This window comes from Denticeps clupeoides, chromosome 10 (assembly GCF_900700375.1).
Source record: "Denticeps clupeoides chromosome 10, fDenClu1.1, whole genome shotgun sequence".
NCBI classification, from domain to species: domain Eukaryota; kingdom Metazoa; phylum Chordata; class Actinopteri; order Clupeiformes; family Denticipitidae; genus Denticeps; species Denticeps clupeoides.
Genome location: NC_041716.1, coordinates 11162959 through 11188243, shown reverse-complemented (window position 1 = coordinate 11188243; position 25285 = coordinate 11162959). Strand labels below are relative to the sequence as shown.

The following is a 25285-nucleotide window of genomic DNA, read 5'->3' as shown; positions in this document are numbered from 1 at the left end:
ATGAGGATTGAAACAGCTGATTGGGCCATAATTTTCCAAACAAAGATGCCCTCCTGCTCTCAGCAGGCCTTTCAACCAGAAGTCTTACAGCAGAGCTCAGTCTGACTTTTAATTAAACTCGCTCTCCCTCCCTCAGCATCCCTCCTTCTCTAGCTCACTTCCCCACATCCCATCTGTCCCAGGGGAGCCGTTCCGAGCTGCAAAGCTAAACCAAGGAAGACGTCATTGGTCCGCGCCATAGCCAATCAGAGCCCGAGCGCACTGTTGCATTTTTGTTCTAGAACCTGTCAGAGGAGGAGGGGGGCAGCTTCATGAAATAAACATACAGCTGAATGCATTAAGCCCTGCGCCGGGAGTAAGACGTCGGCGCTGCATAGCAACACATGTGACAGCACTTTTGTCAAAGATACGCCACGTATCCCCTGGGTTTCCTCTAGACAGGTATTAAAATAACCATCCCACAGTTATTAACAGTACATTTTCCAAACATACATATTTCTTTAGACTGCACTGCAAAGCTATGAGTTAATATTTCAGTGCTTGTATAGTTCTTGCTGTTGGGGTTTACATAATTTTACAAATTAACTGCACTACAGTAATGAACCAGTTCATTTAAAAACTGCACTGATTACACTATACTTACATGCTAGTAAGTAATAAACAATCAAGCAATGTTATTCATTACTGTTCATTGTGTAAAGGCCTGTATATTTATTACAATCTCAGTAGCAATGCGTGGGTATGTGTGGGAAACTACTACTATGGAAGAGTATGTGTGTGCCCGTGCTTCTCATGAAAGTATGAGACACTGTAAATAATTAAATACAAATGAATTATAAAACACACTCTCACACACAGAAGCTCACACGTACACACATATATGCTGTAATAGACACTTGGGCGGAAACACACTCAGTTCACTCTCTTTCACACAAACACGCCCCGAAATCATTGACTCCGGGTGACTCACCGTCTCCTGGTATGATGCGCAGCGTGACGGTGTTGCCGGCCTCCTTGATGAGATTGACGATATCCGAGTGGGACTTGTTGGTGATGGAGCAGCTGTTGACGGCCAGGATGCGGTCTCCCACCTTCAGCCTCCCGCAGCGGTCAGCCGGACTGCCCTCTATGATGCGTCCTATTTTGTGAGGCATGGCCACACATGCATTTCCAGCTTTGGTTTTGGAATGAGTACATGTGTGTGTGGTTGCGTGTGTGAATGGAGGTGTGTGAGAGGGATTGGGAGATTGATTTTGTTAGAAAGGAGGAGATGAAATGTAACAAAGATGTAAATGGGGGAAGAGGAAAAAAAAGCAAAGAACAGAATTATTTCCAAACTAAATCACCCGAAGAAAGACAGGTCTGCCGAATGTTCAATCAAGCAGCCAATCATACAGCATTCTGGTCTGAAGATTACAGCTGATTGGTGAAGCAGAGTGAGGTCATTACTGAATTCATGGGATTGCAGGAGTAACTGCAACCAGGCTTCCTGACAGACAGACACACACACTAACCAGTATTACACCTTACAGGGGCAGTGATTTAAAGGTCTAATCTACAGGGACACACTCAGGTTCAAATATGAATTTCTGTTGGTGTGCCTGTTTATGTGTGTGGAACCCACAGCACATCCCTATATCTTTCATGGGTCCTCCTTCCCGTCTATTCCTCAATCCCGCAATTCCTCTCCTTCTTGTACTAAAGAATCAATGAGCACCAGGAGCAACATCCCCCACTTATCGACAGGACACTGAGTGATGCCTGGTTTTCTTCAGCACAAGGATGCATGGAATGATTAAAAGAAGGAGCTCTTCATTTTTCTGCATCTGAGGCTCTGTTCCCAGCCTGCTTCCAGGAAGAGGTGGAATTTCTATGCTGTTCTGCACATCTCGTCCCTAGACAATGCAGTTCCATATGAAGCTGCCAGGCCGACACCCATCAGATATTCTGACACTTCGGCCTCGGGTCAAGATACAGCAGTACCAGAAAGCAGAGTGATGATGAGGCACACACCAGCATACATACACACACGGTGGAGACGTAGCTCAATGGTGATCAGAATCATAGCAACTTAAGAACTACAACATTTAACACAGCACACAAATAAGCAGGACAAGTGACGGGTTTATAGAGTCTAGAAGAGGGAATACTGTTTTCTATTATTATTGAATCTTTACCTTTAGGCAACTAGCAAAACGCAGGTAAGCAGTAACACACAACCGCACACTTGGATTAGTCAGTGCACACACTGCTTTGCAGATGTCACGTCCCATTATAGTAACTCAGGCAAAAAGCAACTCCGACAGACTTCACCTGAGCTGCGCTAACAGGGGGAGCACCTGACGCCACTTGCAGGGACATTAGCATTCGGTGAGCCCCTGTGTTGACACTGCACCAAGCAGCAGCGCAATCTAAGTAAAACAGGCAGGAAGGCAGGCAGACAGAGAGGCATTCTGACCCAAAAAGATGGTTAGCGGAATCATTGTCATGCAAACTGATTCGGCTGTAAATTGTTCACTATATAGGATTCACTACACAGTAAAATAGTGAAAGTGAAGTGATTTGTCATTGTGAAACACAGCACAGCAGACAATGAAACGTGTCCTCTGCTTTTAACCCATCACTCTTATTGAGCAGTGGGCAGCCATAACAGGCGCCCGGAGAGCAGCTCAGTGGCACCTCGGCGGATCGGGATTCGAACCGGCAACCTTCTGATTACGGGGCTGCTTCCTTAACCACTAGGCCACCACCACTGCCCCTAGTTAAGAGATGAGGGGAAAAAAGCGATGCACACGGCACAGGAACATGAAAAAAGAAGGTGCACACATGACTGAGCGTTGTAATGACTGTAACACTATGTAATTAAGGACTGGATATTTGTTGTGAATAAAGTTGAAATTTGTTGAACTTTAGCTATTTTTGCGCTGAGCCTCGTGGCAAGCGTGCCGTGTTAAGTGCCACTCGCTCTTTTTTGTTTTACAGTCTGAACTTTTCTTACGCCCTGCCCGTTCAATGCCCCAGGGGGTCACCAAAACTCCAGTCTCTCACTCACAGTAGAGTCGCTGGTTGAAAAGTCGCAGTCATTGTGATTTTGGTTAGATTTCTGCTTTCTAGGGCCTACATATGAACCAATTATCATCACACCATGTCTGCTATTTCTTCAGTTTTGTTCTACAGTTGGCAGAAAATGAAAGTGAGCCCCACAAGTGAGTAGGTGTGTCGAAATCTGTGACACAGACATATAACACACACAGCAGTTAACTCTTGCTTACCGAAGGTGGTCCCCGCATCCGGTCTTGAGACGGACGAGACAATGACAAAGCCAAAGCCCTCATTCTCTCCGCGCTGGATCTCAACATCGTAAGGCTGAAGGGCAGCTGGTGCCACTGAAACCACCGCACTTCCACTCCCACCCCCTCCACCGCTGCCAATGCCGCTGGTGCTGCCGGAGCCTGAGCTGACTGTGTTCAGGGAATTCTGGGAGCCCTGTGGCGTACGCTTCTCTTCTGTCAGAGAGGGGGCCTGTGTGCTGCTGTGGTGGGACGATGCCGGGGATGGAGGAACGTCGGTCTCACTCTTACACACTGAAAAACAACAGAAGCACAACGTTAGTAAGAGTACCATGTGTGATGTCATTTTTGAGCACCATACTGTGTTCTCACTTGTCTTTAGAAGGAACACCTACATTATAGACACTGTAAAGCTGAACATGTTGGAGCTGTATCCCACTGCTGCTTTTTACACTGACATGTACACTCATATAAATGAGTGGTCAGATGATGCCTTTCGACCAGTGAGAAAGGTGCAAAAATATTGTGGAGATGCAGAGTTAAAATGGCCATTATGTTTTGGGTATGCTGGCAACTAAAGCAATGTCTGGGGTGTGGGACAACTTTGACCGTGATATTAATAAATGTATAAACAACATATTATTGACAAAGTAAAATAGCTGTGTGCATGCGCACATTTGAATAAGGCTGGAATAAGAGCTTTTTATTTGTACAAGCTGGTAGCCAAAGTAAGCAGTACAACACGCCCATTTCTTACTTACTGACTAGCAAGAACACGGCTGCTCACGCTCTCTGACACTGTCCACATAGGAAGCAACACTGATTGACAATCAATTTCACATGCTATTGTGCAAATGGAATAGACAACAGATGTAAATTAAAACCAGAGGCAATTAGCAAGGCATCTCCAATAAAGGCGTGGTTCTGCAGCTGGTGACCACAGACCACTTCTCAGTTCCTTTTGCTTCCTGGCTGATGTTTTGGTCACTTTTGAATGCTGGCGGGGCTTTCACTCTGGTGGTAGCATGAGATGGAGTCTACAACCCACATAAGTGGCTCAGGTAGTGCAGCTCATCCAGGATGGCACATCAATGCGAGCTGTGTCTGTCAGCATAGTGTCCAGAACTTGGAGGCGCTACCAAGGCCAGTTGATGAGGGCCTCCTCCACGCCTGACCAAAACGTAGGAGGCCAACAACCCACCAGCAGCACCGCTACCTCAATCTTTGAGGTATCAGGGGAAGCACTGCCAGAGCCCACACTGTGCAGCAGGTTTGGCATTCGCCAGAGACCAAACACCATGTTTGGCAAATTCGCTCTGTGCCCTTCACAGATGAAAGCAGGTTCCCACTGAGCACATGTGACACACGTGACAGAGTCTGGAGTCATGGAGAACATCCTGCTGCCTGCAACATCCTCCAGCATGATCGGTTTGGCAGTGGGTCAGTAATTCCTCCATGGGTTGATAAATTTGATTCACATCAATAATATTGTGTGATTTTCTTGTCATCACTATGTAAGGAACAAAATATTTAATAAGAATATTTCATTCTTTCAGCTCTAGGATGTCTTATTTTGTGTTAAAAATTTTTTGAGCAGTGTATTTACATCCAACCTGCTCAGTTCCTTTTCTTTCTTAGTTTCGCAGGCCTTTCTCTGAAGTGAAGGCTGAACAGCAAGTTGCCACTAAAAGTGAATGTAAATATTAACATCGTAATGCCTTTTTATGTTTATGTCTGATATTTATGCATCTGCTGCTGGTCTGGCCCATCTGAAAATTTTTTAAAGTCAATGTGTCCCCTGAGCTTAAAAGTTTGCCCACCCCTGGCCTAGAACATAACTCCTCTCACATACATGGCACACCTATGGGGCAGTGGTTGGTCTGGTGGGTAAAGAAACAGACGCGTAATTGGAAGGTTGCCGGTTCGAATCCTGAACTGCCAAGGTGCCACTGAGCAACGAACCGTTCTGGCGTACTGCTTTTCATGGCTGCCCACTGCTCCCTCACAGGATGGGTTAACACACACATGGTGTGTCAAATGTGACAACTAATCATTTTCATCTTTCACCTAGGAGCTAATGTGGCATTGTGCAGTTATGGTGGCACACCTACCATAACTACTCTTTCGGCGGACAGTCAGGTTAACATGGCCTTGTTTGGCTGCCTGCTGCATCAGCTGAACCACCAGCTGGTGAGACTTGCCCACCACGGCTGTTCCGTCCACACAAATCAGCTCATCGCCCGACCGCAGACGCCCATCTTCATCCGCAGCGCCATACTTCACTATGTGGCCGATGTAGATCTGCGATTTAAAATATCAAATAAGTGTTACTAAATAACAATTATCCATACATTAATAATAACAACTCAGTTATGTTATGAGACAAAGCAATGATGCAGGTCTTATGAGAACTATGTCATAATTGTTTAAGAAAATAGGTGATAAACAGAGGGGATAAGCAGGTTTATTTTTGAATACATAAAGGCTGTGTCAAAATGTGTAAATGTGAATGTCTCACCGGCTCCCCAGGTTCATTTCCTCCCAGTATTCTGAAGCCAAATCCAGTGTCCTTCCTCCACAAGAAGATGTCCTGCTCTTGAGAATCTGGCACTGGAACACACACGGATAGGTAATAGTGTATACCCATATCAGTCAAAAATGTCTTATCATTCAGGGGAGATCTCGCAGCTGTTATCTGCGCGCACACACACACACACACACACACACAAACACAGAAAAAGCCATTATGGCTTTCAGCAGAGTAGTCCAGCAGAGGGCAAAAGTAATTTGGTGGCAATCTGTTAACCAAGGCAGCCAATCAGCACACTCAGGCCATTTCTCCTCTATGACCCTTTGGGCGTGTGCAGTGAACAGGTGTGATGCACGTTGGAGTGTGTGTTTGAGTACATGATCTACACCTGTGTATATCTGTGCAAACATTTGAAACACAGGCAAAGACTTGACCGACAAGTTGCAGGTCTCTCTCAGCCCATTAGCCCCTCCCCTCTGATCCTGGCCGGTCTCCCCAGCCCAGTCACCTAACAGAGCCGGCCTCGCTGGCGGGCCATCAGCCAATCACGGTAAACCATTCAAGCGTGAGGTTGCCACATGACCCTGGAAGGAACGGGCTCCGCAGGACTGCGCACATGGCTCATTTAACAGTCCTGGTCATCACACGGCCCCAGCATGGATCGTTTCGCACTCCTGACCATTGCAATGAGCCAGCAGGGATCGCTTAACAGTCCTGGCCGCAGCAGAATACCAGCGTGGATCGTTTAACAATCCTGCTCAGACTCTGGCAGCCTCAGTGGCTGCCAAGGAGATACCACATTAAACGTTTAGCAGACAATCTGCCACAGACACACGCCCAAATCAGCCAGCAATTCCATACAGACGCCATCAACATGAATCCCAGACTGAACCCAGACAGACCAGCCTACAGTTCCCCCAGTTCAACAGTGTTGGATCACTTTACATTTTCATTTGATGGCATTTAACTGATGTCCTTATCCAAAGCAGCTTATTATCAGTCCCCCTGGAGACACAAGTGTCTTGCTCAGGGACACAATGGTAGTAAGTGGGGTTTGAACCTGTGACTTTGTGGTCTTCTGGTTTCCCCCATATCCCAATATCCCACGTGATCCCACCTTCTCACCTTTGATCCACCTTCCACACCTCAACATTCATCTATATTCTCTTCAGAATACACAGAGGCTAAGGACGCCAACATGAGCCTGGACCACATTCAGTAAAACGGCTGATCTGTGCTTTCACAAGAGACTATTAAAGCAATATTCATACCTGCACCCCTCCAACATCAACATGAAAGTATCATATGTATTTTTCCAAAAGAGAATTCTGAAGAAAAGAGGGCTGATCTTGTGAGTCCTGTTCTCAAAGCACCAATTCAACACAATGAAAGATGAAAACATTAAGATTTAAAATGCTCCTATCATCTCATAATTAAACAACTGCTATGGAAATAGTGAGCTGCACTCTCTCGTGTGAAGGCATTCAATTTGAAGTGAGAGATTTCAATCGAGATGCGCTGCGCTGAGGTTCAAAGATCGATATTTCATTACGAGACTAATGAGGGAGTCCTTGACCCAAATTTTAACTTCATAAATCACGTTTGTAATTCTTGCAGAATGATGAGTTCTCCTCCTTACCAAAACCAGGTCAAACAGCCCACTGATCTCTCCACTGATTCTGTGTGTTTGTGTGTGTGTTAGATTAGTTAGTTTTTAGGTACTCACTCCTGCTCTCATACATGCTCCTCGACTGGGCCCAGATCTTGAAGGGATCGGGCTTCTTCTGAAGGGTGGCGTCAGGTGGGGGGTCATGGGTAGGGAGGCTGGGGAGGGGCTGGGTTGGGGGCGGCGGCACCGCGGGGGGTGACGCCACGACCTCTGCTGGCACAGGGGGCACACAGGGCACCGCGCGCAGCGGCGAGTCGGTGTGGACGCTGCGCTGGCTACACACACTGTGCTGAGAGCTACCCTGACTGTCCTTCCGCTCCAGCTGCTGTACAGGGGACAGACAAAAAAGAAATCAGTCACATTAATACATCGACAAAAAACAAAGAAAGATTTTTTTGTTCAGTACATTAATTCTACACTGATTTATTCTAATTAACCCTCAACAATAATTAACCAGTCAGCTCATTTTTGATTACATAATTTGTACACTTGCCCTGTTCCAATACTTCATGTTTGAGTCTCGCTCTCGGTCTGAAAGTGCTGGTTACGTAATGAAATGCTCTTGAGCAAAACTGCGCAGAGTAAGGATGCAGAACAAAGGGAAAAAATGAGAGAGAGACATAGACCAGGGGAAGATGTGGGAGAAGAGAGCGAGATGAAGGCAGAATGACACTGTGTGATGCAGGAGGAAGAGGAGGAGGAGAAGAGAAGTGTATTGAGAGGCGAGCAGAATGCCAGAGTTAGATGTGACAAAAGAACAGGTTACAGGTGGAAAGACGGAGGCGGCAGGGATGGAGGGGGAAAGGAGAGCAATAAAAAGAGGGAGGTGAATACAGAGAGAGGAAGGACATAATAACACAAGGTCAGTCTCTGTGTGTGTGTATCTGTTCAAATGTGTTTGAGGCAAGATGACGTGTCGGTTGTGCCCACACACCGGTCACTTTAGTGTTCTTATTCACTTCCTCTTGTGGAAAGTTTCTCTCTCTCTCTCTCTCTCTCTCTCTCTCTCTCTCACACACACACATACACACACACAGCCTGATGCTCTCCTAGCAATGAATGGATCTATCAGTTCACATGGCCTTTCCTTTATATGGTCACATGACCACCATGAGGCATCTGCATCCGATGTCGTACAAACACCCCCACCACCCAACACACACACACACACACACACACACACAGAGAGAGTAACAGTCACACAACTAGACACTACTGAGCTGTTTATGTTAAGATCCGGCATCCCAAGGGAACTTTGCTCATCTTCTCTGTTCTGCACTCTGATTGGTCAGGTTTTCTCAGGCTCTTTACTGCCAAGCTGCCCTTCAGTCTTACACACTTGTGGTAAAAACCCCCACCATTTACCAATATTATCTCATTCACTCACTCTGTCCTGCCTACCAGCTGGTCACCATTATAGACTCCATCAGACCAGCACGGCGTTCATTAATCAGAGGGGGGACGGGGTGAGAGGGAGAGACGGACGGAGGTAAAAATAGCGAGAAGGTGAATGCCGGAAAAACACAAGACCTACATGCGGATCACACAGGAGACAGGAAGGAAAAGCTTTCGTACTCACCACCAGTTTGGGGCTCCTCTTGGCCGGCACCACTCCTGTGAAACAGCGGCAGAGGGAGAGAGAGAGCATTAATGACCGGCAGTGGGGGGAACGACAGATCGGGAGATTAAGGAGTGAGGAACCACCCTTAATGCAACCTGCAGCGCTTCGGAGCACCCGAGTCTGATCGCAACAGCCTGCTCAGCGCCAGCAATCCTCCTCCTCCTCCCCTCTCTCTCTCTCTCTCTCTCTCTCTCTCTCTCTCTGTCAGTAGGCTGGTGGTGGATGGAAGGGCAGTGGTTGGTCTGTCTGCGGTAATGATGCCTGGCTACTGAGGCATCTGAAGGCTGCCTGCTACATACACGGATCCCTCCACCACTCCAGAGAGAGGGAGACAAGAGGGAGGAAGAATTTCAGCAGAGCCATGGGAGTGTGTGTGTTTATATACTGCTAAAAGTGTCTCCCTGCACAGCTGCTGGAACACAGTCTCTTCCTCTCCATCTCCCGCTCAACTCATCTTAAACCATTTTACATCAGTTCACTCCATCTGTCTGTTTTGCTACTTTACATGCCATCTTTGTTATTTAATTGTGCTTCGGTAGCACCGCCCACTGCTCTCCATCTAGCCCACCCCCCAGCAGCCACACCCCAATACAGTCAATCATGCTGTTCACACAGGAAATTACACACTGAGTTACTCGATTAATTTAATATTGCAACAGAGTCGTTTATTAACCAACACCAGATGAAAACTGGGGTTCTGTGTCTGCGTTCATTTGGTTTGGCTTTTCTACACACGCACACACAGAATAAGCGCAGCAACAAAGAACCCCGACACTATTTTGCTGCAGGGGGTTTTGCTCTCCATATTGTACTTATAGTGTAGCTTTAGCCATTTTTGGCACAGCTTTGAGACCCATGAGAGAACATTGCGCTTTAATTAATGAGGCTAATGAACTCAACCTAGATCAGTAAGCACGTCTCTGCATCGGTAGCAGGGATGCCTTTTTAAAAACTGATTTAATGATAAAAGCCAGATGTCTGTCTTCAGACTTCAAATACACAGCCCAGAGGAAGGGTTTCACACTGAAGAGCCGCATTGACCCCTGCAGGCCTGTGAATACGGCCTTGACTCCTTCTCTCTCTCTCCGGGGATGGAGCATTTATTAATTTTCCTTTAAAAAAAAAAAAAAAACTTAACACAAGAAAAGCCCACAGATCTTCCCTCTGAACCTCTCGCTCAGGCGGCTCCTGCACATCGTTCAGTGTTCGAACATGAATCACCGCCCCATGCTGCTGAAGAACCCCGCGGTAACATTTAGCCAATGCTAATCAAACGTTTCAGCAGCTCGCGGACGCATCGAGAATTCTCTCAGCTGCAGTCACTCCACTGCAAAGCCTCGCTTCATTAAATGTTAAAAACTTTCTGTTGCTGCAAAGCCTTTTCCTGCCTCTAACCCTCCTCCTCCTCCAGCTCTTCCTCCCATGATACATAATTCACTGCATTTCAGCCTCACTTAGACAATAGCGGCGAAGGACAGCTGGGAGAGCCCAACACACGGGGCTCTGCTACTACAGCCAGCGATCACATGACCTGCAGTTAGCTCACGACCAATCAGACGCCGCGCAGGGAGCAGGTGGTGGTAAAAGATCACGTTTTTTTTTTTTTTTTTTTGTCTTTTACTCAAAACTTCAGAGAGGCTCAGAGAGAGAGAGAGAGATAAAGAGGGAGAGACCTTTAAGGGACTCTACTATAACACAGCAAAGCAGTTTGGAACAAGAATGCCATACTCACAAAACATACACACAGATTTAAATAATCTCAAAATGACAAACATGGTATTATTATATTACACATTTTATTCTAAAGTACCCACTTATTAAGCACTGCGTGTGTGTGTGTGTGTGTTTTGTAGCTGAATGTGAAGTAAAGGGTGTGTGTAGCCTGTTGAGTGTGAGTTTTTAGACTGTGAGCATGTGTGTGGGCTGAATTTCATCTCAAACTGAAAGGATGTACCAGCCATCTGTCGCAGACTCATCGTAATCTCCGTTCGTTCACACACACAGACACACTTTTATATGAGGGTCAGAGGAATAGCTGTTATATATTTGAAAGTGTCATCATTATATAGATACGTGTACTAACTATTGGCATAACAGAATATGCTAGAAATGTAATATGAATTCATTGAGTTTACAGAAAATGCATCATGATATATAAACCTCATTTTGGATATAAAATTACTTAGCAGTATAGCAGCATGAGATTTTGATTTTGATCTCTCAGCCCTACTATCTACATAGCTATCTATATATCATTCTTTCTTATGGGATAGAACCTGCTGCAGCCCTGCAGAGCATTGCCATGGAAACAAAAGGGAAGTAAGATGGCGCAGAGATTCACGGCTGTGCCCCTGGGTGTTTGCATGCCTGTGTGTGTATGTGTATATGTTATGTGCATGGGAAGATGAAGGAGAGCAGGGGTTCAGCTTTACACACACCGACAGTAAGTCTGTCTAGCGAGGCTTGTGGCTGGTCACACACACTTGCGAAGACCCTGGTAATAACTACATGGTATAGTTATTATACAAAATCCTTATTTCCAAAATCTAACACCACCTCAGAAGCCTAATGAGGATCAGCAGAACGACCAGACTTTCTCTGAAATGCTGTGAGCTCCTGTCTTGGGGACGACACTTGACTGTCTGCTCCTTGGCCTGCGCTCTAAGTTGATACAGCGTTATTGTCCTGCTTTGCTGGGATCTTAAACTAATAATGCGGCTCCAGAGCAATAACTCCCTCTTTCAGCTGTCATTAGTAGCAGGTCCACACCCGGAGTGCAACCTGCTTCCATACCTGCAACCTAATCATCTCAGTGGAGGAACCCACAACTTTGTGTTTTTTTCTGTTAAACTAGTCAATTGCCACATTGAGTGAAAAAATATGTATGATGTCTAAATCGTGAATGCATTATCTGTATATTTTTTTTAATTCATGAGTAAAACAGTTGTGTTGAGTCATTATTTTTCTCTTGCAATAATTCTGGGTGATAATTATTTCAGTGTGTGTGTGTGTGTGTGTGTGTGTGTGTGTCCACGTGTGCACAAAGCCAGATTACAAAATATATTTCACAGTATATGTCTTTGTAAAGTTCTTCTATTTAAAAAAATGCATTCTAAACAGAAAATATTAAGTGAACATAATAAAGAATACTTGGTTTCGTATCACTGTTACATCCCAGCCCTGTCAGCGTGTAAAAAAAAGAACCAGAACAAGTGAAGGGTGGTGTCACTCATGACTAGAGTGACCCTTCACTCACATCTGCCAGCACTTCGTCATAAATCACATAAACGACATTTTTCAGGAGTAAAAATAACAGAGCAGGTTAATTGGATGCGGTTGTAAAGGTAGTCGTTCCCGTGGCGACACGGCCGGTCTCCAGGTGACCTTGGCTTGCGGGGGATGGACTCGGTTGTCACAACATTGATGACTCACGCAGAGAAAGATTATCACCACGCTAATAAGTAGCAGGAACAGTACAACAGGAACACCCCGCATGGGCGTGTGTTGCCTTGTACAGTTTATTAATGATGCTGAAATTAAAGAAATGAATCTAAATGAGGCTAAAACATGAAACCAAAGTCCAGAAATATATATAATGATGATGGCCTGTGGCTACAGCAGCTGTATAAGTGGACTGGATGTCATGTGGTGCAATCTTCAGACTGTGGGATCCTTTGGAAAATATACAAAATCCCAATGAATAATGGCTTATTTATTAGGATGCTAGAATAACAAAGCAAGAAAAAGCATTTGCATTCAATGCCTCCTACCAAGTGAACGAGGGCAACATCCAGTCAAACTGAACACTATGACTATAATTTGTGACAGGGTCAGAACTTTACAAGAGGGTCAGAGCACACTGCTCACTGTTAATATTAAAATGAAAAAGGAACATGATGAGCACAAACTGTGATCTTCATGAACTAGGGTATTTCATGGTTGCGTGCAACAATCCCCTAACCCCAACCATAACCCTAATCTTCAAATCTGCATTTCTGCAACGGCACAGCAGGGGGTGCAAGCAAGTTACAAGCAATTATGAATTGATATTTTCATACATTTCTTATGAAATGCTGTCACAGTAGCTGTGTTTTCTGCACACACAAATAGTGCCCCTGCTTTCATCATAAGCTAATAATTATACATCATATACACACACACACACACACACACACACACACACACACACACACACACATACATTTCACAGCTGAAGTCCCCCTGAATAGATCTCTGAGGTGAATCACTGCTAAAACTGAATAACCATGGATCACAATATATACACATGAGTGTAATCATGTTCCAAGTCATCCATTCACATCTGCCTTCCAGCTCTCTATTACAGATTTTTTTTAAATGATGACTATTGACTGTTTACAGACACTTTCAAATAACACCTACTCTGTCCAAAAGAATACACACACACACAGAGCTATGACGGTGCCCACATACGCCTCAAAAACCATGCCACTACACTCATTCACCCATCACACAGACACACACACCACCTACGAATGCTTCCTTCAAGTGCGTAATTTAACCATTTCCCCCCTTAACAATACAGACACATACAGACACTTACCCCTCTGGACGAGCATGGTGACCTCGCTGCCACGGGGACATTTGCTGAGCAGGTCCACCACCTGGTTGTGACTCATGTTCTGCACATTCCTCTTGTTCACTTCCACAAGAATGTCCCCTTCCTTCAGCCCACGGCATCGTGGGTAATCCACAATCTGTTTCACGCGCTGGCCACCGCCCGTCAAGCTGTCGGCGATGGTGAAACCAAACCCTTTGTCGCCTTTCTCCATGTGCACGGTGATGAGTTCTGGTTGTGTTGCTATGGATGATGCCAACGTCACCACGTCACTGCCGTAGCTCAGACAGCCCTCCCCAGCTACTGTCTCTGGACCAGTGGGGCTGTAAGGGCGGGGTTCGCGGTTCCCGTTGTGTGACCCCACTTGGGAGACACCCACCAACTGACTGCCATGAGCAGACGGTGAGTCAAAGCCCTCCTGGCCATTGACAATTATAGGTTCTTTGTCCAGAATGGCCACAGAGGTCACCAGGCTAGTGTTGGGATCGTCAGGGTCAAAGGGCAACGGGTATCCACGACACAACTCGAGTTCCACTGTGGAGCCAATGGGGATTGACTGGAAGATCTTCACCACCTGGGCATGGGTGTAGCCCAAAACTATGGTGTCATTTACACTCACGATCACATCACCTGCAAACAAACACACACATGTACAGTATTAGCCTCTGTTTTTGTTCAGGCTGAAAAAAATATAAATAAATAAAAGAAATAAAATGTTAGCTCACTTAAAGTGTTAATCAGTATGTACATGTGATTTTATTCTGTTTATATACAGCCATTATAATAAAAGTGAACAGGGTCAGAAACATATTTTCCCATTAACGTCGCATATATGCATTCTGTGGAGGCAGAATTTAAGAAAATGTGTCGAGAACATGTATTAAAGAACAGTTATGATATGGTATGTTACATTAAGGTAGTTAAATACTGATACCATCTTAATGGCAATAAATCTGGCAACACTGCAGTGGGGGCTCTCTGCAGCTATTTTCTCTTTTACTGACAATGTGCATAACATTTATTGTGGCACGTTAACTGTGCCATGTGTCAACTGTAAAAATAAATAGTGGAATGTGCACACAATGTGTGTAAGTGTGTGGGCATGCATAAATACCTGTTTCCATCTTGCCATCCTGAGCAGCAGGCCCGTCTAGCACCAGACTCTTTATCTGCAGGAACTCGTCCGGCTCATCGCCACCCACCACGGTGAAGCCAAACCCACGCCGACTCTTCTTCAGTTTTGTGTTGATGAACGTGCCTTTGAGTTCCGCAGGGTTACGTGTGAAAAATGGCTTACCGCCTGCACACACACACAAAAACATTTTCAGTACATGGATGCAAGCATGCCGTTGCTCCCTCTGCTGGATGGGATGGTGCTATTGCTATTAGTACACTAAAACTGATTTTAAAAAGCCATGGCGATACTGATCTAAATGATCAAATGATGATAAATGACATGCATCTGTATCCTTAAAGGTCCCCTGACATAATTATTTTTTTTTTATTTAATATAGGTCGTTGTGGTCCCCTCATACTGTATTTGAAGTCTCTTTCCCAAATTCAGCATTTTGGTGTCTGTAACTTTAAATTCTAATGAGGACGAGAGCGGCACATAGGAGTTGAGGGGACATTTGTGGAAATTACATCAACACCATTCACTGGCTACAATGTTTGACGCAGACAGGAAGTCATTTTCCAGAAAAAAATTATTGCAATGCTTTGCACGTTTTCAAGCCAACATGTTTTAGGGGGTGTGCGGGAAATGCATGAGAAACAGCCCTCTGAGCTGCAGCTCTCTGAACGGTGGTGAAACAGAATAACCAAAGCACTCTTTATACATCTCTCCATTTCTTGCCACTGCAAGACCATAGACAGACTAGGCCAGGTGTGGGCAAACTTTTAAGATGACTTTTAAAATTAGTCAGCACCAGATGCGTAAGTATCAGACATAAACATAATAAAGGCATTACAAACATTAACTTTTAAATTCACCAATAGTTGAACATAATCGGCAGAGGCCAGAGTCCGTTTCAACTCTGCACCTCCTCACCACTTTTGCATCTTTCTCGCTAGTCGACACGCATCACCTGACCATTCATTTACCACGCAAGTCAGTGTGAAAACCCGTCAGATTCTGGCAAAGGTCTTCAGCTCCACCTGCGCCTAATGCGCCACCTGGTGGAACACCAAACATTACAGGACGAGTTCAAATGAGAGCTGTCATAATTCCGACTTTATTTCGGCAATTCTATTCCAATCTTCAACGGGCCAGATGTGGCCTGTGGGCCACAGTTTGCCTACCCCTGGGCTAGAGAACTTGTATTAATGTTACATAATCTCACAAAGTGAAATTTTCAATTTCCGATTATAATAAAAAATTGCAATCTACATGCCACATCTGCACAAAATGTCCAATAATCATGATTTTTCCTCTTTAAACTGCTGAACTGAAAGGCAGTGAACAAGAAGCAAGAGTTAAAAAGGCCCCATGGGTGAGTAATGGAGAAGCTATTTCTGGGTTGGAGACACAGGTGTGTGCTCATGACTTTGATGAGTGAAGCCAGGAGTGCACAGGTAAGGTGAGGTGTGTGTGTTATTGCAGGTTTGTGTGTGTGCGCACGCATTACGTTTTGTTCCTGGGACAGGAGGAAGAGGAGGTCCCGTCTGAGGGTCTCTGTAGGTCTCTAAATGGTTTGGGGCATAGGAGGCGAGAGGAGCTCCTGCAGACGAATGTTCCTCTATCCATTCTGTATGGAGAGATGGGGCAGATCATTACACACTCACACACAAAAGAACCAGCATACAGAAGCACTGTGAAGATCTTCATTTAAATCATAAATTTTTTTATAATATAGTTTAAACAAAGTTTATGTTTTTATTTTCTTCAACAAATTACTGACAGAAATACATGCACATGCAGCCTAGTAAACTGCATCTTATTTCCTTAAAATAATTATGTAAAATCACTGAGCTGAAAAGTAGGCCAGAACAATATATTAATCATTTAAACGTCATAAAATATTTATTTTATTTAAATTATCAAATTTCATAAATCTGCAAAAGTATAGAAGAAATACACAAATCAAATACACAAATCCAGATCATTTACTCACAGTTGAAATGATTAACTTATGTACCACAAACAACAAATGTACCAGCTAATAAGTACTGTGAGCAACATCTCAAAACGTAAGATTTGCATTCAAAAGACAGGCAAAAATCCACCAATACCGTACCAAACAAAACTGAGTAATTTTATTAATGTAAATTACAGGTTCTGGACAGTTAGAAATACAAAGTCAGATGTGGAATAAATGTAGTGAAGGTTCAGATCACCTGAATTAAAATATAAAACATAATGGTACATTGAATGTCTAGAACAGATCTGGGACGGTATTGTTGCACCTTGTCTAAAAAAAAAAAAAAAAGACACACACAAATAGAAGAAATGAAGCGCAGTGCGCAGGACGAACCTCGGACGTAGCGCTCACCTTCAGGTGGCTGCTGGGACTGGAGCTGCTTTTTGCGCCGAGCCTCCAGCACAGGATTCTCATACTGAGTTTTCCTGTTAATATGACTGAAGGTGGGGATGGAGATAGGGAGAAACAAAATTGCTTTTACTAAATCATTATAATGTTGGTGCACTTGTATAAAACAATCTCATGCATGCAAGAATGAACAATTATATATACACATGTGGAGTACTTACTCTACATAGTAAACACCATATACCGGGTCATCTATCCTTTCCCATCCAGCTGGTAATTCTAGAACAGAGAGAGATCGAGAGAGACAGACGTTACTCGTTACTACCTTGTGTTGATTTCATATGATTTTATATGGAGGAATCCACGTTTGCTAACCCCTTTTGCATTAGGAATAGAACCAAGGTAGAAGACAACGTAGACACTAACACATGCTCATAATGCCTGAGAAAGTCAGATTTCATCAGGAAACTTGTGTCTGTGTGCTCACCTCTCTATGAAAGAGTGAGGGAGTTTTTTTCTTTCTGTCTAGTGTCAAGTTTCACAATCGATGGTCGGCAAGTGGCTGCATCTAATCTGTCTGATAGAATTAGCCAGGCTGGTGTCGGCCTGAGCACTTAAAATGTACAAAGCCGCAAAGACACACACAACACACACACAACCTCAGTATAGTCATTAGGCCCTGTGTTGAAGGAAGTGGAACGTTTTAGTCAATGAAGCCCAGACAAGCTTAAATCAGTCAACGAGAGGGGGAAAACATACATTTTCCATCTCAGTGTGTCAGTTTTAATAGCAGGCAGGAGGTGAGGGGCGAGGTGAGAGGACAAGAGAAGAGAGGAGAGGAGGTCAGCCTACTGTACCTAGGTCATTGTCTGGTTCCTCAGTGTGTACCCCTTCTTCTCCAAGTGCAAAAAGAAGTCAAAGAGAGATGCAGGGAGGAGGTTTTCGGGAAAAAGAGATAGGTTTCAGAACAATGATATTAAATCACAGTGCGACTGGGGACAAATGTGTTAGAAATGACTGATTTACAGGTCAGCAGGGTTAAAGTGGGAGCAACTGTGCTGCATCAACATATTTTTAACAAACATTCACACACTGTAGATATTATAGGGCACTGCGTGCAACCATGTACAGCCAGCAGGTGGCGCAATTCCCATTTTTTCCCCAAATCTTGGCAACGAGAAGATTTTTTTTTGAGCTCCAGCTTTATTTTACAATATCAGGATTTCTTGTCGAGCCATCCCTGTGTTCCTCATCATGTGTACTACACCCACACCTAAACACAAGCACAAGGATGTTACTGATGTTAATCTAAGATACTAGAGAGGTATTGGTTGCTGTGTTAATGAAGAAACGTCTTCATTATTATGCAATGTGCCTTTTCTATGCACATGTTTTGCGTGAGGTGAGCAGATTTATTAATAACAAACTGAGGTTGTGTGTGAGCTCTCTTTATGCACACATGTGACATACCACAAACACACTCACACATATAATAATAAGCATTATAATAATAATAATAATAATGCTCAAGAGCTCCACCTACAGTTGCTTTCCCTCCACTACACATGTGGCAGTTTACTGGCAGACAGAAAACATGCACAAACATTAATGGAGAAGACTTTACGTTCGGCTGTCTTACCATCATCCTCACACTCCTCCAGCGGCTTCGGCTCTTTGTCTAAACGGGGGTCCATCCATGAGGTTGTTTTAGTGTTGTGGCTGGAACAGCACAAACCAAAAAACTGTCACTATTCTGAAAGTGAAAGTTAAGTGACTGTCACTTGTGATACACAGCAGCACAGCACACGGTGCAGAGAGTGAAATTTGTCCTCTGAGTTTAACCCATCACCCTGACTGAGCAGTGGGTAGCCATGACAGGCGCCTGGGGAGCAGTGTGTGTGGGAGCGGTGCTTTGCTCAGTGGCACCTTGGTGGATCGGGATTTGAACCGGCAACCTTCTGATTACAGGGCTGCTTCCTTAACCGCTAGGCCACCACTGCCCCATTCTTGAGCTGACTCACTGTGGGATTATAAAATGAATAAAAACCGGAGCCCCACATGAACTGTGCAGCTTCATCTCAGCATCAACGTAAAAACTAATCTCATCATAAGCTTTACGTGAGTCTTTACTCGTCACCACTGGATATTGTAAAAGGAATCCAGCTGTCATATTTCTCTCACCCATCTTCCCTCCTCTTGTTCTACAGTTTTCAGAAATAGTTATATATCAAAAACACTCTGATCATACTACTCTATTAATAGACCACCATGACAATTAATGCTCTACGGGCCATCCAGTGTTCTTTCAAAAATCATGTCCTTAGTCCATCAAACAATAAAGATTGATTTGGTTCTGTACTATTTCTGCTCTTTAATGCAAAAGAGTTTTTTTTGCATTTATACATGCCTCCTGCTCTACACCAACCTCCCAAAAGAAACCCTTAACCAGTCATCTATTCCCATCCTCAACATAAACCTTACAACACTTACTTATTTTATTTGTTACCTAATTTCTTTTTACACACCAATCAATCAATCAATCAATCAATCAATATGATGTTAGTAGTCAATTTAGATCAATTTATATAAATGAATTGCTCCTACAAAGGAATAAGAATGTCATGTAATAAATGTGTACACGCCAACATGTTCCTCATTTGACTACATTTAAGAACTTCCCATGGAGTTTTCCAGAGTAGAATACAGAATTTGTCTATATTCAAATTGACAAACCAACATCCAACACTGGACTATCAAGGAATCCCAGAATGGAAGCACGTGAGCACCAATGGATATCAAGGCATCAAATATTCACTCACCACATAAAGAGGCACAGTTCAAAGTCTATGGATTGCATCACCGCTACCAATATATAGAAATATAAATAATGTCATACAATCATTCAAAAAGCAGGATATTATTAAATTAATTATTCAATTAATTCCATTCTTTTCCAGTTTCCCATTCTCATAACAATTCTCACTGTACAGCAAATAATGATCAGAAATCGGTGGCAGGAGTTGTGGGTACTGTAGTTCTTACTCTATAAAGTAGACCTCTCCGTTCTCTGTATAAGCCATCTCCCAGTTGTCAGGCAGTGGCCCGAGCGGGTCCTCTTCCAGAGGCAGCTGAGCATGCTGGGATCTGGCAGGGGTAGCCGGGGGCGATGTGGCGGCGTTGTTGAGAGCGTAGGAGGGCGCGTTCTCTCGCACCACACCATGCACTTCCTGCCGCCCGGAGTCTCCTGCACACAACAGGGGAGAGGGGAAGAGACTACGCGCTAAGAACTCTGGGTAAAGGAGGAGGAGGAAGACAGAAACAGAAACCGTTTATGTTCTGTTCAGATGGACCTTACACGCCCACCTTCTCCATTGCTCTTCTTTTGAGTGTGCAGACATGCACATCTCTTTTTTTCTGGCTCACACACACACCTTCATGCAAGTCAAGGCCACCTTGAGGTCTCAGGTCACTGCGAACATTCACACACATTTCCCCCCATGGCCCTTCAGGTATTTAAGATTATAGATAATTGTCAGTCTCACCCCCCACACAGATTTAGAAACATCCCATACTCTCAGAAGAGCCTGTACTCAGCAAAATATCAGGCCTAAATGATGAACTGCATCAAATGCTCATTAGCTGATTAGAAAGCATGTTGACAGTTTTGCAGATACATCGCAGGACACTCTGGATCACATCTGGGCAACATGCAGTAAATATGTTATTATGAAAATGTTAAATTTGCATTTTAATCTGTCACAGTGCTCAGGCTATTCAAGCGGCTGACTGTGGTATGTTTCCGGCATGATGTGCTTTTTTTTACAGAACTGATAAATGGCCTAACCCTCCCCTATTATGAATTTATTTTTACTTTTATATAGGCCTTTGAGGTTCCATAATACTGTATCTAAAGTCTCTTTATGAAATTCAGATGTGGTGCAGAATTACAGCCACTTTTAGCCAATCACTAGATGAGATTTTGCCAGGATGCGCGTTTCATTGTGTGTAGCTTTAAATGAGCAGTAGAGCGGCGGGACAGCTGCCTACAGAAGTGAGCGGACGTTCGCAGAAATGACGTCATCAATACCATTCACCACAATGTTTGGTGCAACAGGAAGTCGTTTCCCGGGAAAACAAAAATCGTATTAATAATCTCACAAAGGGAAATTTTCATAATATGGGACCTTTGAGGCAAAACCTTCCAGAAGGGGGTTGTCACATTGCTCCCCCCTATTTACCTGTGAATGGGGTATTACAACAGGACAATAAGCATCATTAACTAACGACTAACTACCTAGGACTGTTTCCTGCTGACAGGCAAAGAGGATGCAGCTCATTTGATCTCTGCATATGCAAAGATCCAGTGAAACCATCTACATAGTATTTTCTTTTTAATGCCACGTTCAAGGTAACAAGCCAATTCATCACAGACACACAAGCACACACACACACACACACACACACACACACACACACAAAACCACTCAGACACACTGAGGCCCTCTGGTCTCAGCATGAAATCTGATTATTCAACACACCCCTTCTCGCAGCCAGACGGCACTGTTATGTACCCTCACAAAGACAAAATCACCATCACAAAGGCACACACACACACACACACAAATCCTGCTTCCTACTCCAGCACACACATACTTAGCAGCATTAGCACACAAAACCCCACCAAGAGCCCTATCAGTAAAAGAATGCACCCATCTGCAGATTTGCTCCAACCTGTGAAAGTGTTGTTCATGTCTGCAGTGTCTTCATCCCCGTTGTCCACTGGCACTACTCTTGCATGTTGCATGTCATTGTAAGACTTGGTGCGCTTGGGGGTGGAACTCTGGGAGCCTGTGAGGCCGTCTTGCAGTGCATCCTGGGTAATCACTGTACCACAGGGGGGCTGGCTTGGCGGCTTGGGCGTTCCATAATAGTTACCTAGACAACCAAAAAAGAGGGCGTCGGGGAGGGGGTTAGTGGTGCAGGACATTAGAATGCTTGAACAGAGAGACAGAGAGAGGAAGGGAGAGGAAAAAGAATCTATGAAATCTCTGAATCTTAGAGTGTGAGGGGAAAGCATAATAGCCAGAACAATCCCGAAGTGAATGGTTCCTCCAGTGCAAAGGGGGCAAAGAGAGGCTGGGCTGCCTGGTTGGGTCTGGCAGGCTTTGCCTCCATTGTTCAGAAGCATGAGGAATACGTTTTCAATTCAACACTATACCCGAGCAGGCAAGTAGCAGTTCACATCATTAAAAAATGAATTAATGCATAAAAACAATAATGATAAGCAGGTTTCACAAAAAATGCTTTTGATAAATTGCAGAGCTGGAAATATCCCAAATCCGTGAATAAACATGAGTGTGTTCGTGCAAAAGCAAAAAGTTTCTCTCCAGTCCCTTAGACAACGGGAATGATTTTCCAAAAGTCTTGAAGGTTTATGCTGAACACTTATTTATCATTCTATCATGTTAATGAGCATCTAATGAAGCAGCTTTTGATGATGACAATAGTGAATAAAGCAGTCATGAAGAAGCGAGATTCATGTTTCTTGCATTGGATTCATGAAAATGGCCTCCATCTTAGTCTCCATAAAAGAATAGGTGCATCCAAACTTTTGACTGCTAATGCATGCAGTATATTTGCACATCTGTAATTTTATATTTTAAAGGTTAAATATGAACCCTTTAGAGAGCTAATGAGGTCACTATGAATTGATTTGTTCACCTTAGAAATAGGTCTTTATATTTACATGTGGAGCAGTGCTCTTCCATGTAGGTTGCCATGTTGTAGCCATACCCATAGTGAAAGTGATTAGTTGTCACGTGTGACACATCACATCCCCTGAGGCTGTGAAAGGCTGTGTGAGAGCAGTGTGTGGCAACGCTGTTTTGCTCAGTGGCACCTCAGTGGTACCTTGGCAGCTCGGTATTCGAACCAACAACCTTCTGATATATATACATACATACATACATACACATACATACATATATATCTTTCAAAATAAAATAACCTGGAAACTTCATTAGTTAACAGAAATGTAATTCTTTTGTGCTTACTGTGCAGCTCAGTGGTTTGGGGTCGTTGAGCACCTTCTGGGTTTTAATGTGAGCTTGAATCCTGCACTGTGTGGAAGCAGCTACTGGCCTCCGAATGGACCTATGAGTTCTTCTCGTCTCAGGTTACAAGCTTTCCTATCATTCCTCTCATCAATGTTCTGACTAATTGCTGCTTATGGGCAGACGCTGCTGGGGAAATGGTGGGATTAGCAGGCCAAACAATGACAAAATCACTCAGCCGGCCTGCCAGGAGAGTGTTTACTGGAGTCTGTGTGCCTCTCACTGAGTGAATCAACTCAGCATATAGGCTGACTATCCAGTCTACTGTAAGAGCAATAACAGAAACAAAATATTCATAAATGGTGCATGACCAGTTGGAAACATGTAAACCTGGATTCCAATTATTTGAAGAGGATGCTGAGTTGCTTTCTGGGCCCACTGATTCCCGTGGTCAGGTATTTATCATGAACAGAGGCAGGGTGGAAAGAGAGTGGGAGAGAGACAGAAATTGTGTCCAGAACATAGGTGGGGCCAAGAAGATTAAAGCTGAGTGCCAGGGACACGCAGTGTGTGGAGGGGAGGTGTCATGAGTCTTAAGAAGGCCAGCCATGTGCATGCGTCTGCTTCTGTCATCCGTCTGAGTATCTATTTTTTTTTGCTTCTTCTTAAAGGGTGTTCTCACTTTCTTGGAACTGATTTACTGCTTACGAGCGATCTTGGGATCACCTCTGCAAATCTGCAGCAAATCCGGAGTTATCTATTAAGATGTGCAGGGTAAAGGATTAAAGCTAGCCTAGTCCCACCACAGCATTCCCATACCTCTCCAAGCTGCATTTTGTTCTGTCTTTATTTGCAAACCTTTGCTGAACTTGTGGTTGCTTGTTTATGTCGTGCCACATGTTCACTGGATTATTTTACACTTGACTTGCAAAACCTTGCGTGCATTACAAGCATCTTTTCTGTCAGTAAGAAATAGAGTAGAAACATCTTGAGACTACAGATGGAAACAAAAAATGTCATGAAGACATTGGTACGGATCCCAACCAGAAATGAGAAAGCAGTTAAAACTGTATACAAAGCATTTATAAGAACAGCAACTGCCTCTCCTGACAGCTTTAACAGTCAGCAGTACCTCCTCGGTGCTCAGTAGAAGCAATGAGCAAATCCACTGCTGGAGGGCATGCAAGTTCAAAGATTACCTTTCAGTCAGGTGAAGACAAGTCTCAGTTGTGGCTAGACAGGAAGCATGCAGCACTGTCCCCAACCCAGAACGGACCAGCGGTGGACTAGTCAGTCCGTCTCATTTTACAGTCCCAACCTTCCCGAACCAGGTGGCCCATGTTCAACAGCCTGACCCTGGTCTGTACCTGAATAAACCTGACCGGGGTCCATTGACTTGAATGCCAATAGCCTGCAGGTATTTCCTTTAACCCCGCGACTTCAATTAGCATAACAATGACTTAAAGAACAGGTAGCTAATGAGATCGAAATCAAAACCATGAAGATGACAACAACCTGATATATACGCAAAGTTTCATAAACGCAGACACAATATTCTTTAAATTGGACATGTAAAATTGTAGCTAAGGTTTTGTGTTTATTTATGTCAGTTTACATATATTTATACATATATACATTTATATTTTAAGATTTTTTTGTATAGTGTTCTTTTTATATATGTAATTTTGGTATAGTTTTTTCATTCTATTTATTTTTGCTGCTTTTATCTTTGACTGTCCACTTTCTGTAGTGACTGAAGTGTAAATTTCCCACTTTAATAATGATGGATGGACAGTGGTGGCCTAGCGGTTAAGGAAGCGGCCCCGTAATCAGAAGGTTGCCAGTTCGAATCCCGATCCCCCAAGGTGCCACTGAGGTGCCACTGAGCAAAGCACTGTCCCCACACACTGCTCCCCGGGCGCCTGTCATGGCTGCCCACTGCTCACTCAGGGTGATGGGTTAAATGCAGAGGACAAATTTCACTGTGTGCACCGTGTGCTGTGCTGCTGTGTATCACATGTGACAATCACTTTACTT

At 44.1% G+C, this 25285-nt stretch overlaps 1 protein-coding gene across 12 annotated transcripts in view; it reads right to left on the bottom strand.

The window, feature by feature from the left end:
- LOC114797687 (membrane-associated guanylate kinase, WW and PDZ domain-containing protein 1-like) overlaps positions 1-25285 on the bottom strand; it is an 83241-nt gene that overhangs the window by 6022 nt on the left and 51934 nt on the right. For 2 of the 12 annotated variants that reach the window (XM_028992668.1, XM_028992658.1), the window contains exons 4-18: positions 21927-22130; positions 20238-20484; positions 18835-18914; positions 18053-18091; positions 17417-17474; positions 17181-17284; positions 16335-16454; positions 14822-15007; positions 13693-14337; positions 9069-9103; positions 7547-7814; positions 5809-5900; positions 5402-5591; positions 3273-3584; positions 971-1174 (exon numbers count right to left, since the gene is read on the bottom strand). In XM_028992668.1, coding sequence (XP_028848501.1) covers positions 971-1174; positions 3273-3584; positions 5402-5591; positions 5809-5900; positions 7547-7814; positions 9069-9103; positions 13693-14337; positions 14822-15007; positions 16335-16454; positions 17181-17284; positions 17417-17474; positions 18053-18091; positions 18835-18914; positions 20238-20484; positions 21927-22130 — 2784 coding nt within the window. The remainder of the gene's footprint in view (positions 1-970; positions 1175-3272; positions 3585-5401; positions 5592-5808; positions 5901-7546; positions 7815-9068; positions 9104-13692; positions 14338-14821; positions 15008-16334; positions 16455-17180; positions 17285-17416; positions 17475-18052; positions 18092-18834; positions 18915-20237; positions 20485-21926; positions 22131-25285) is intronic. The other 10 variants (XM_028992669.1, XM_028992665.1, XM_028992670.1 and 7 more) reach the window with 8 other exon arrangements.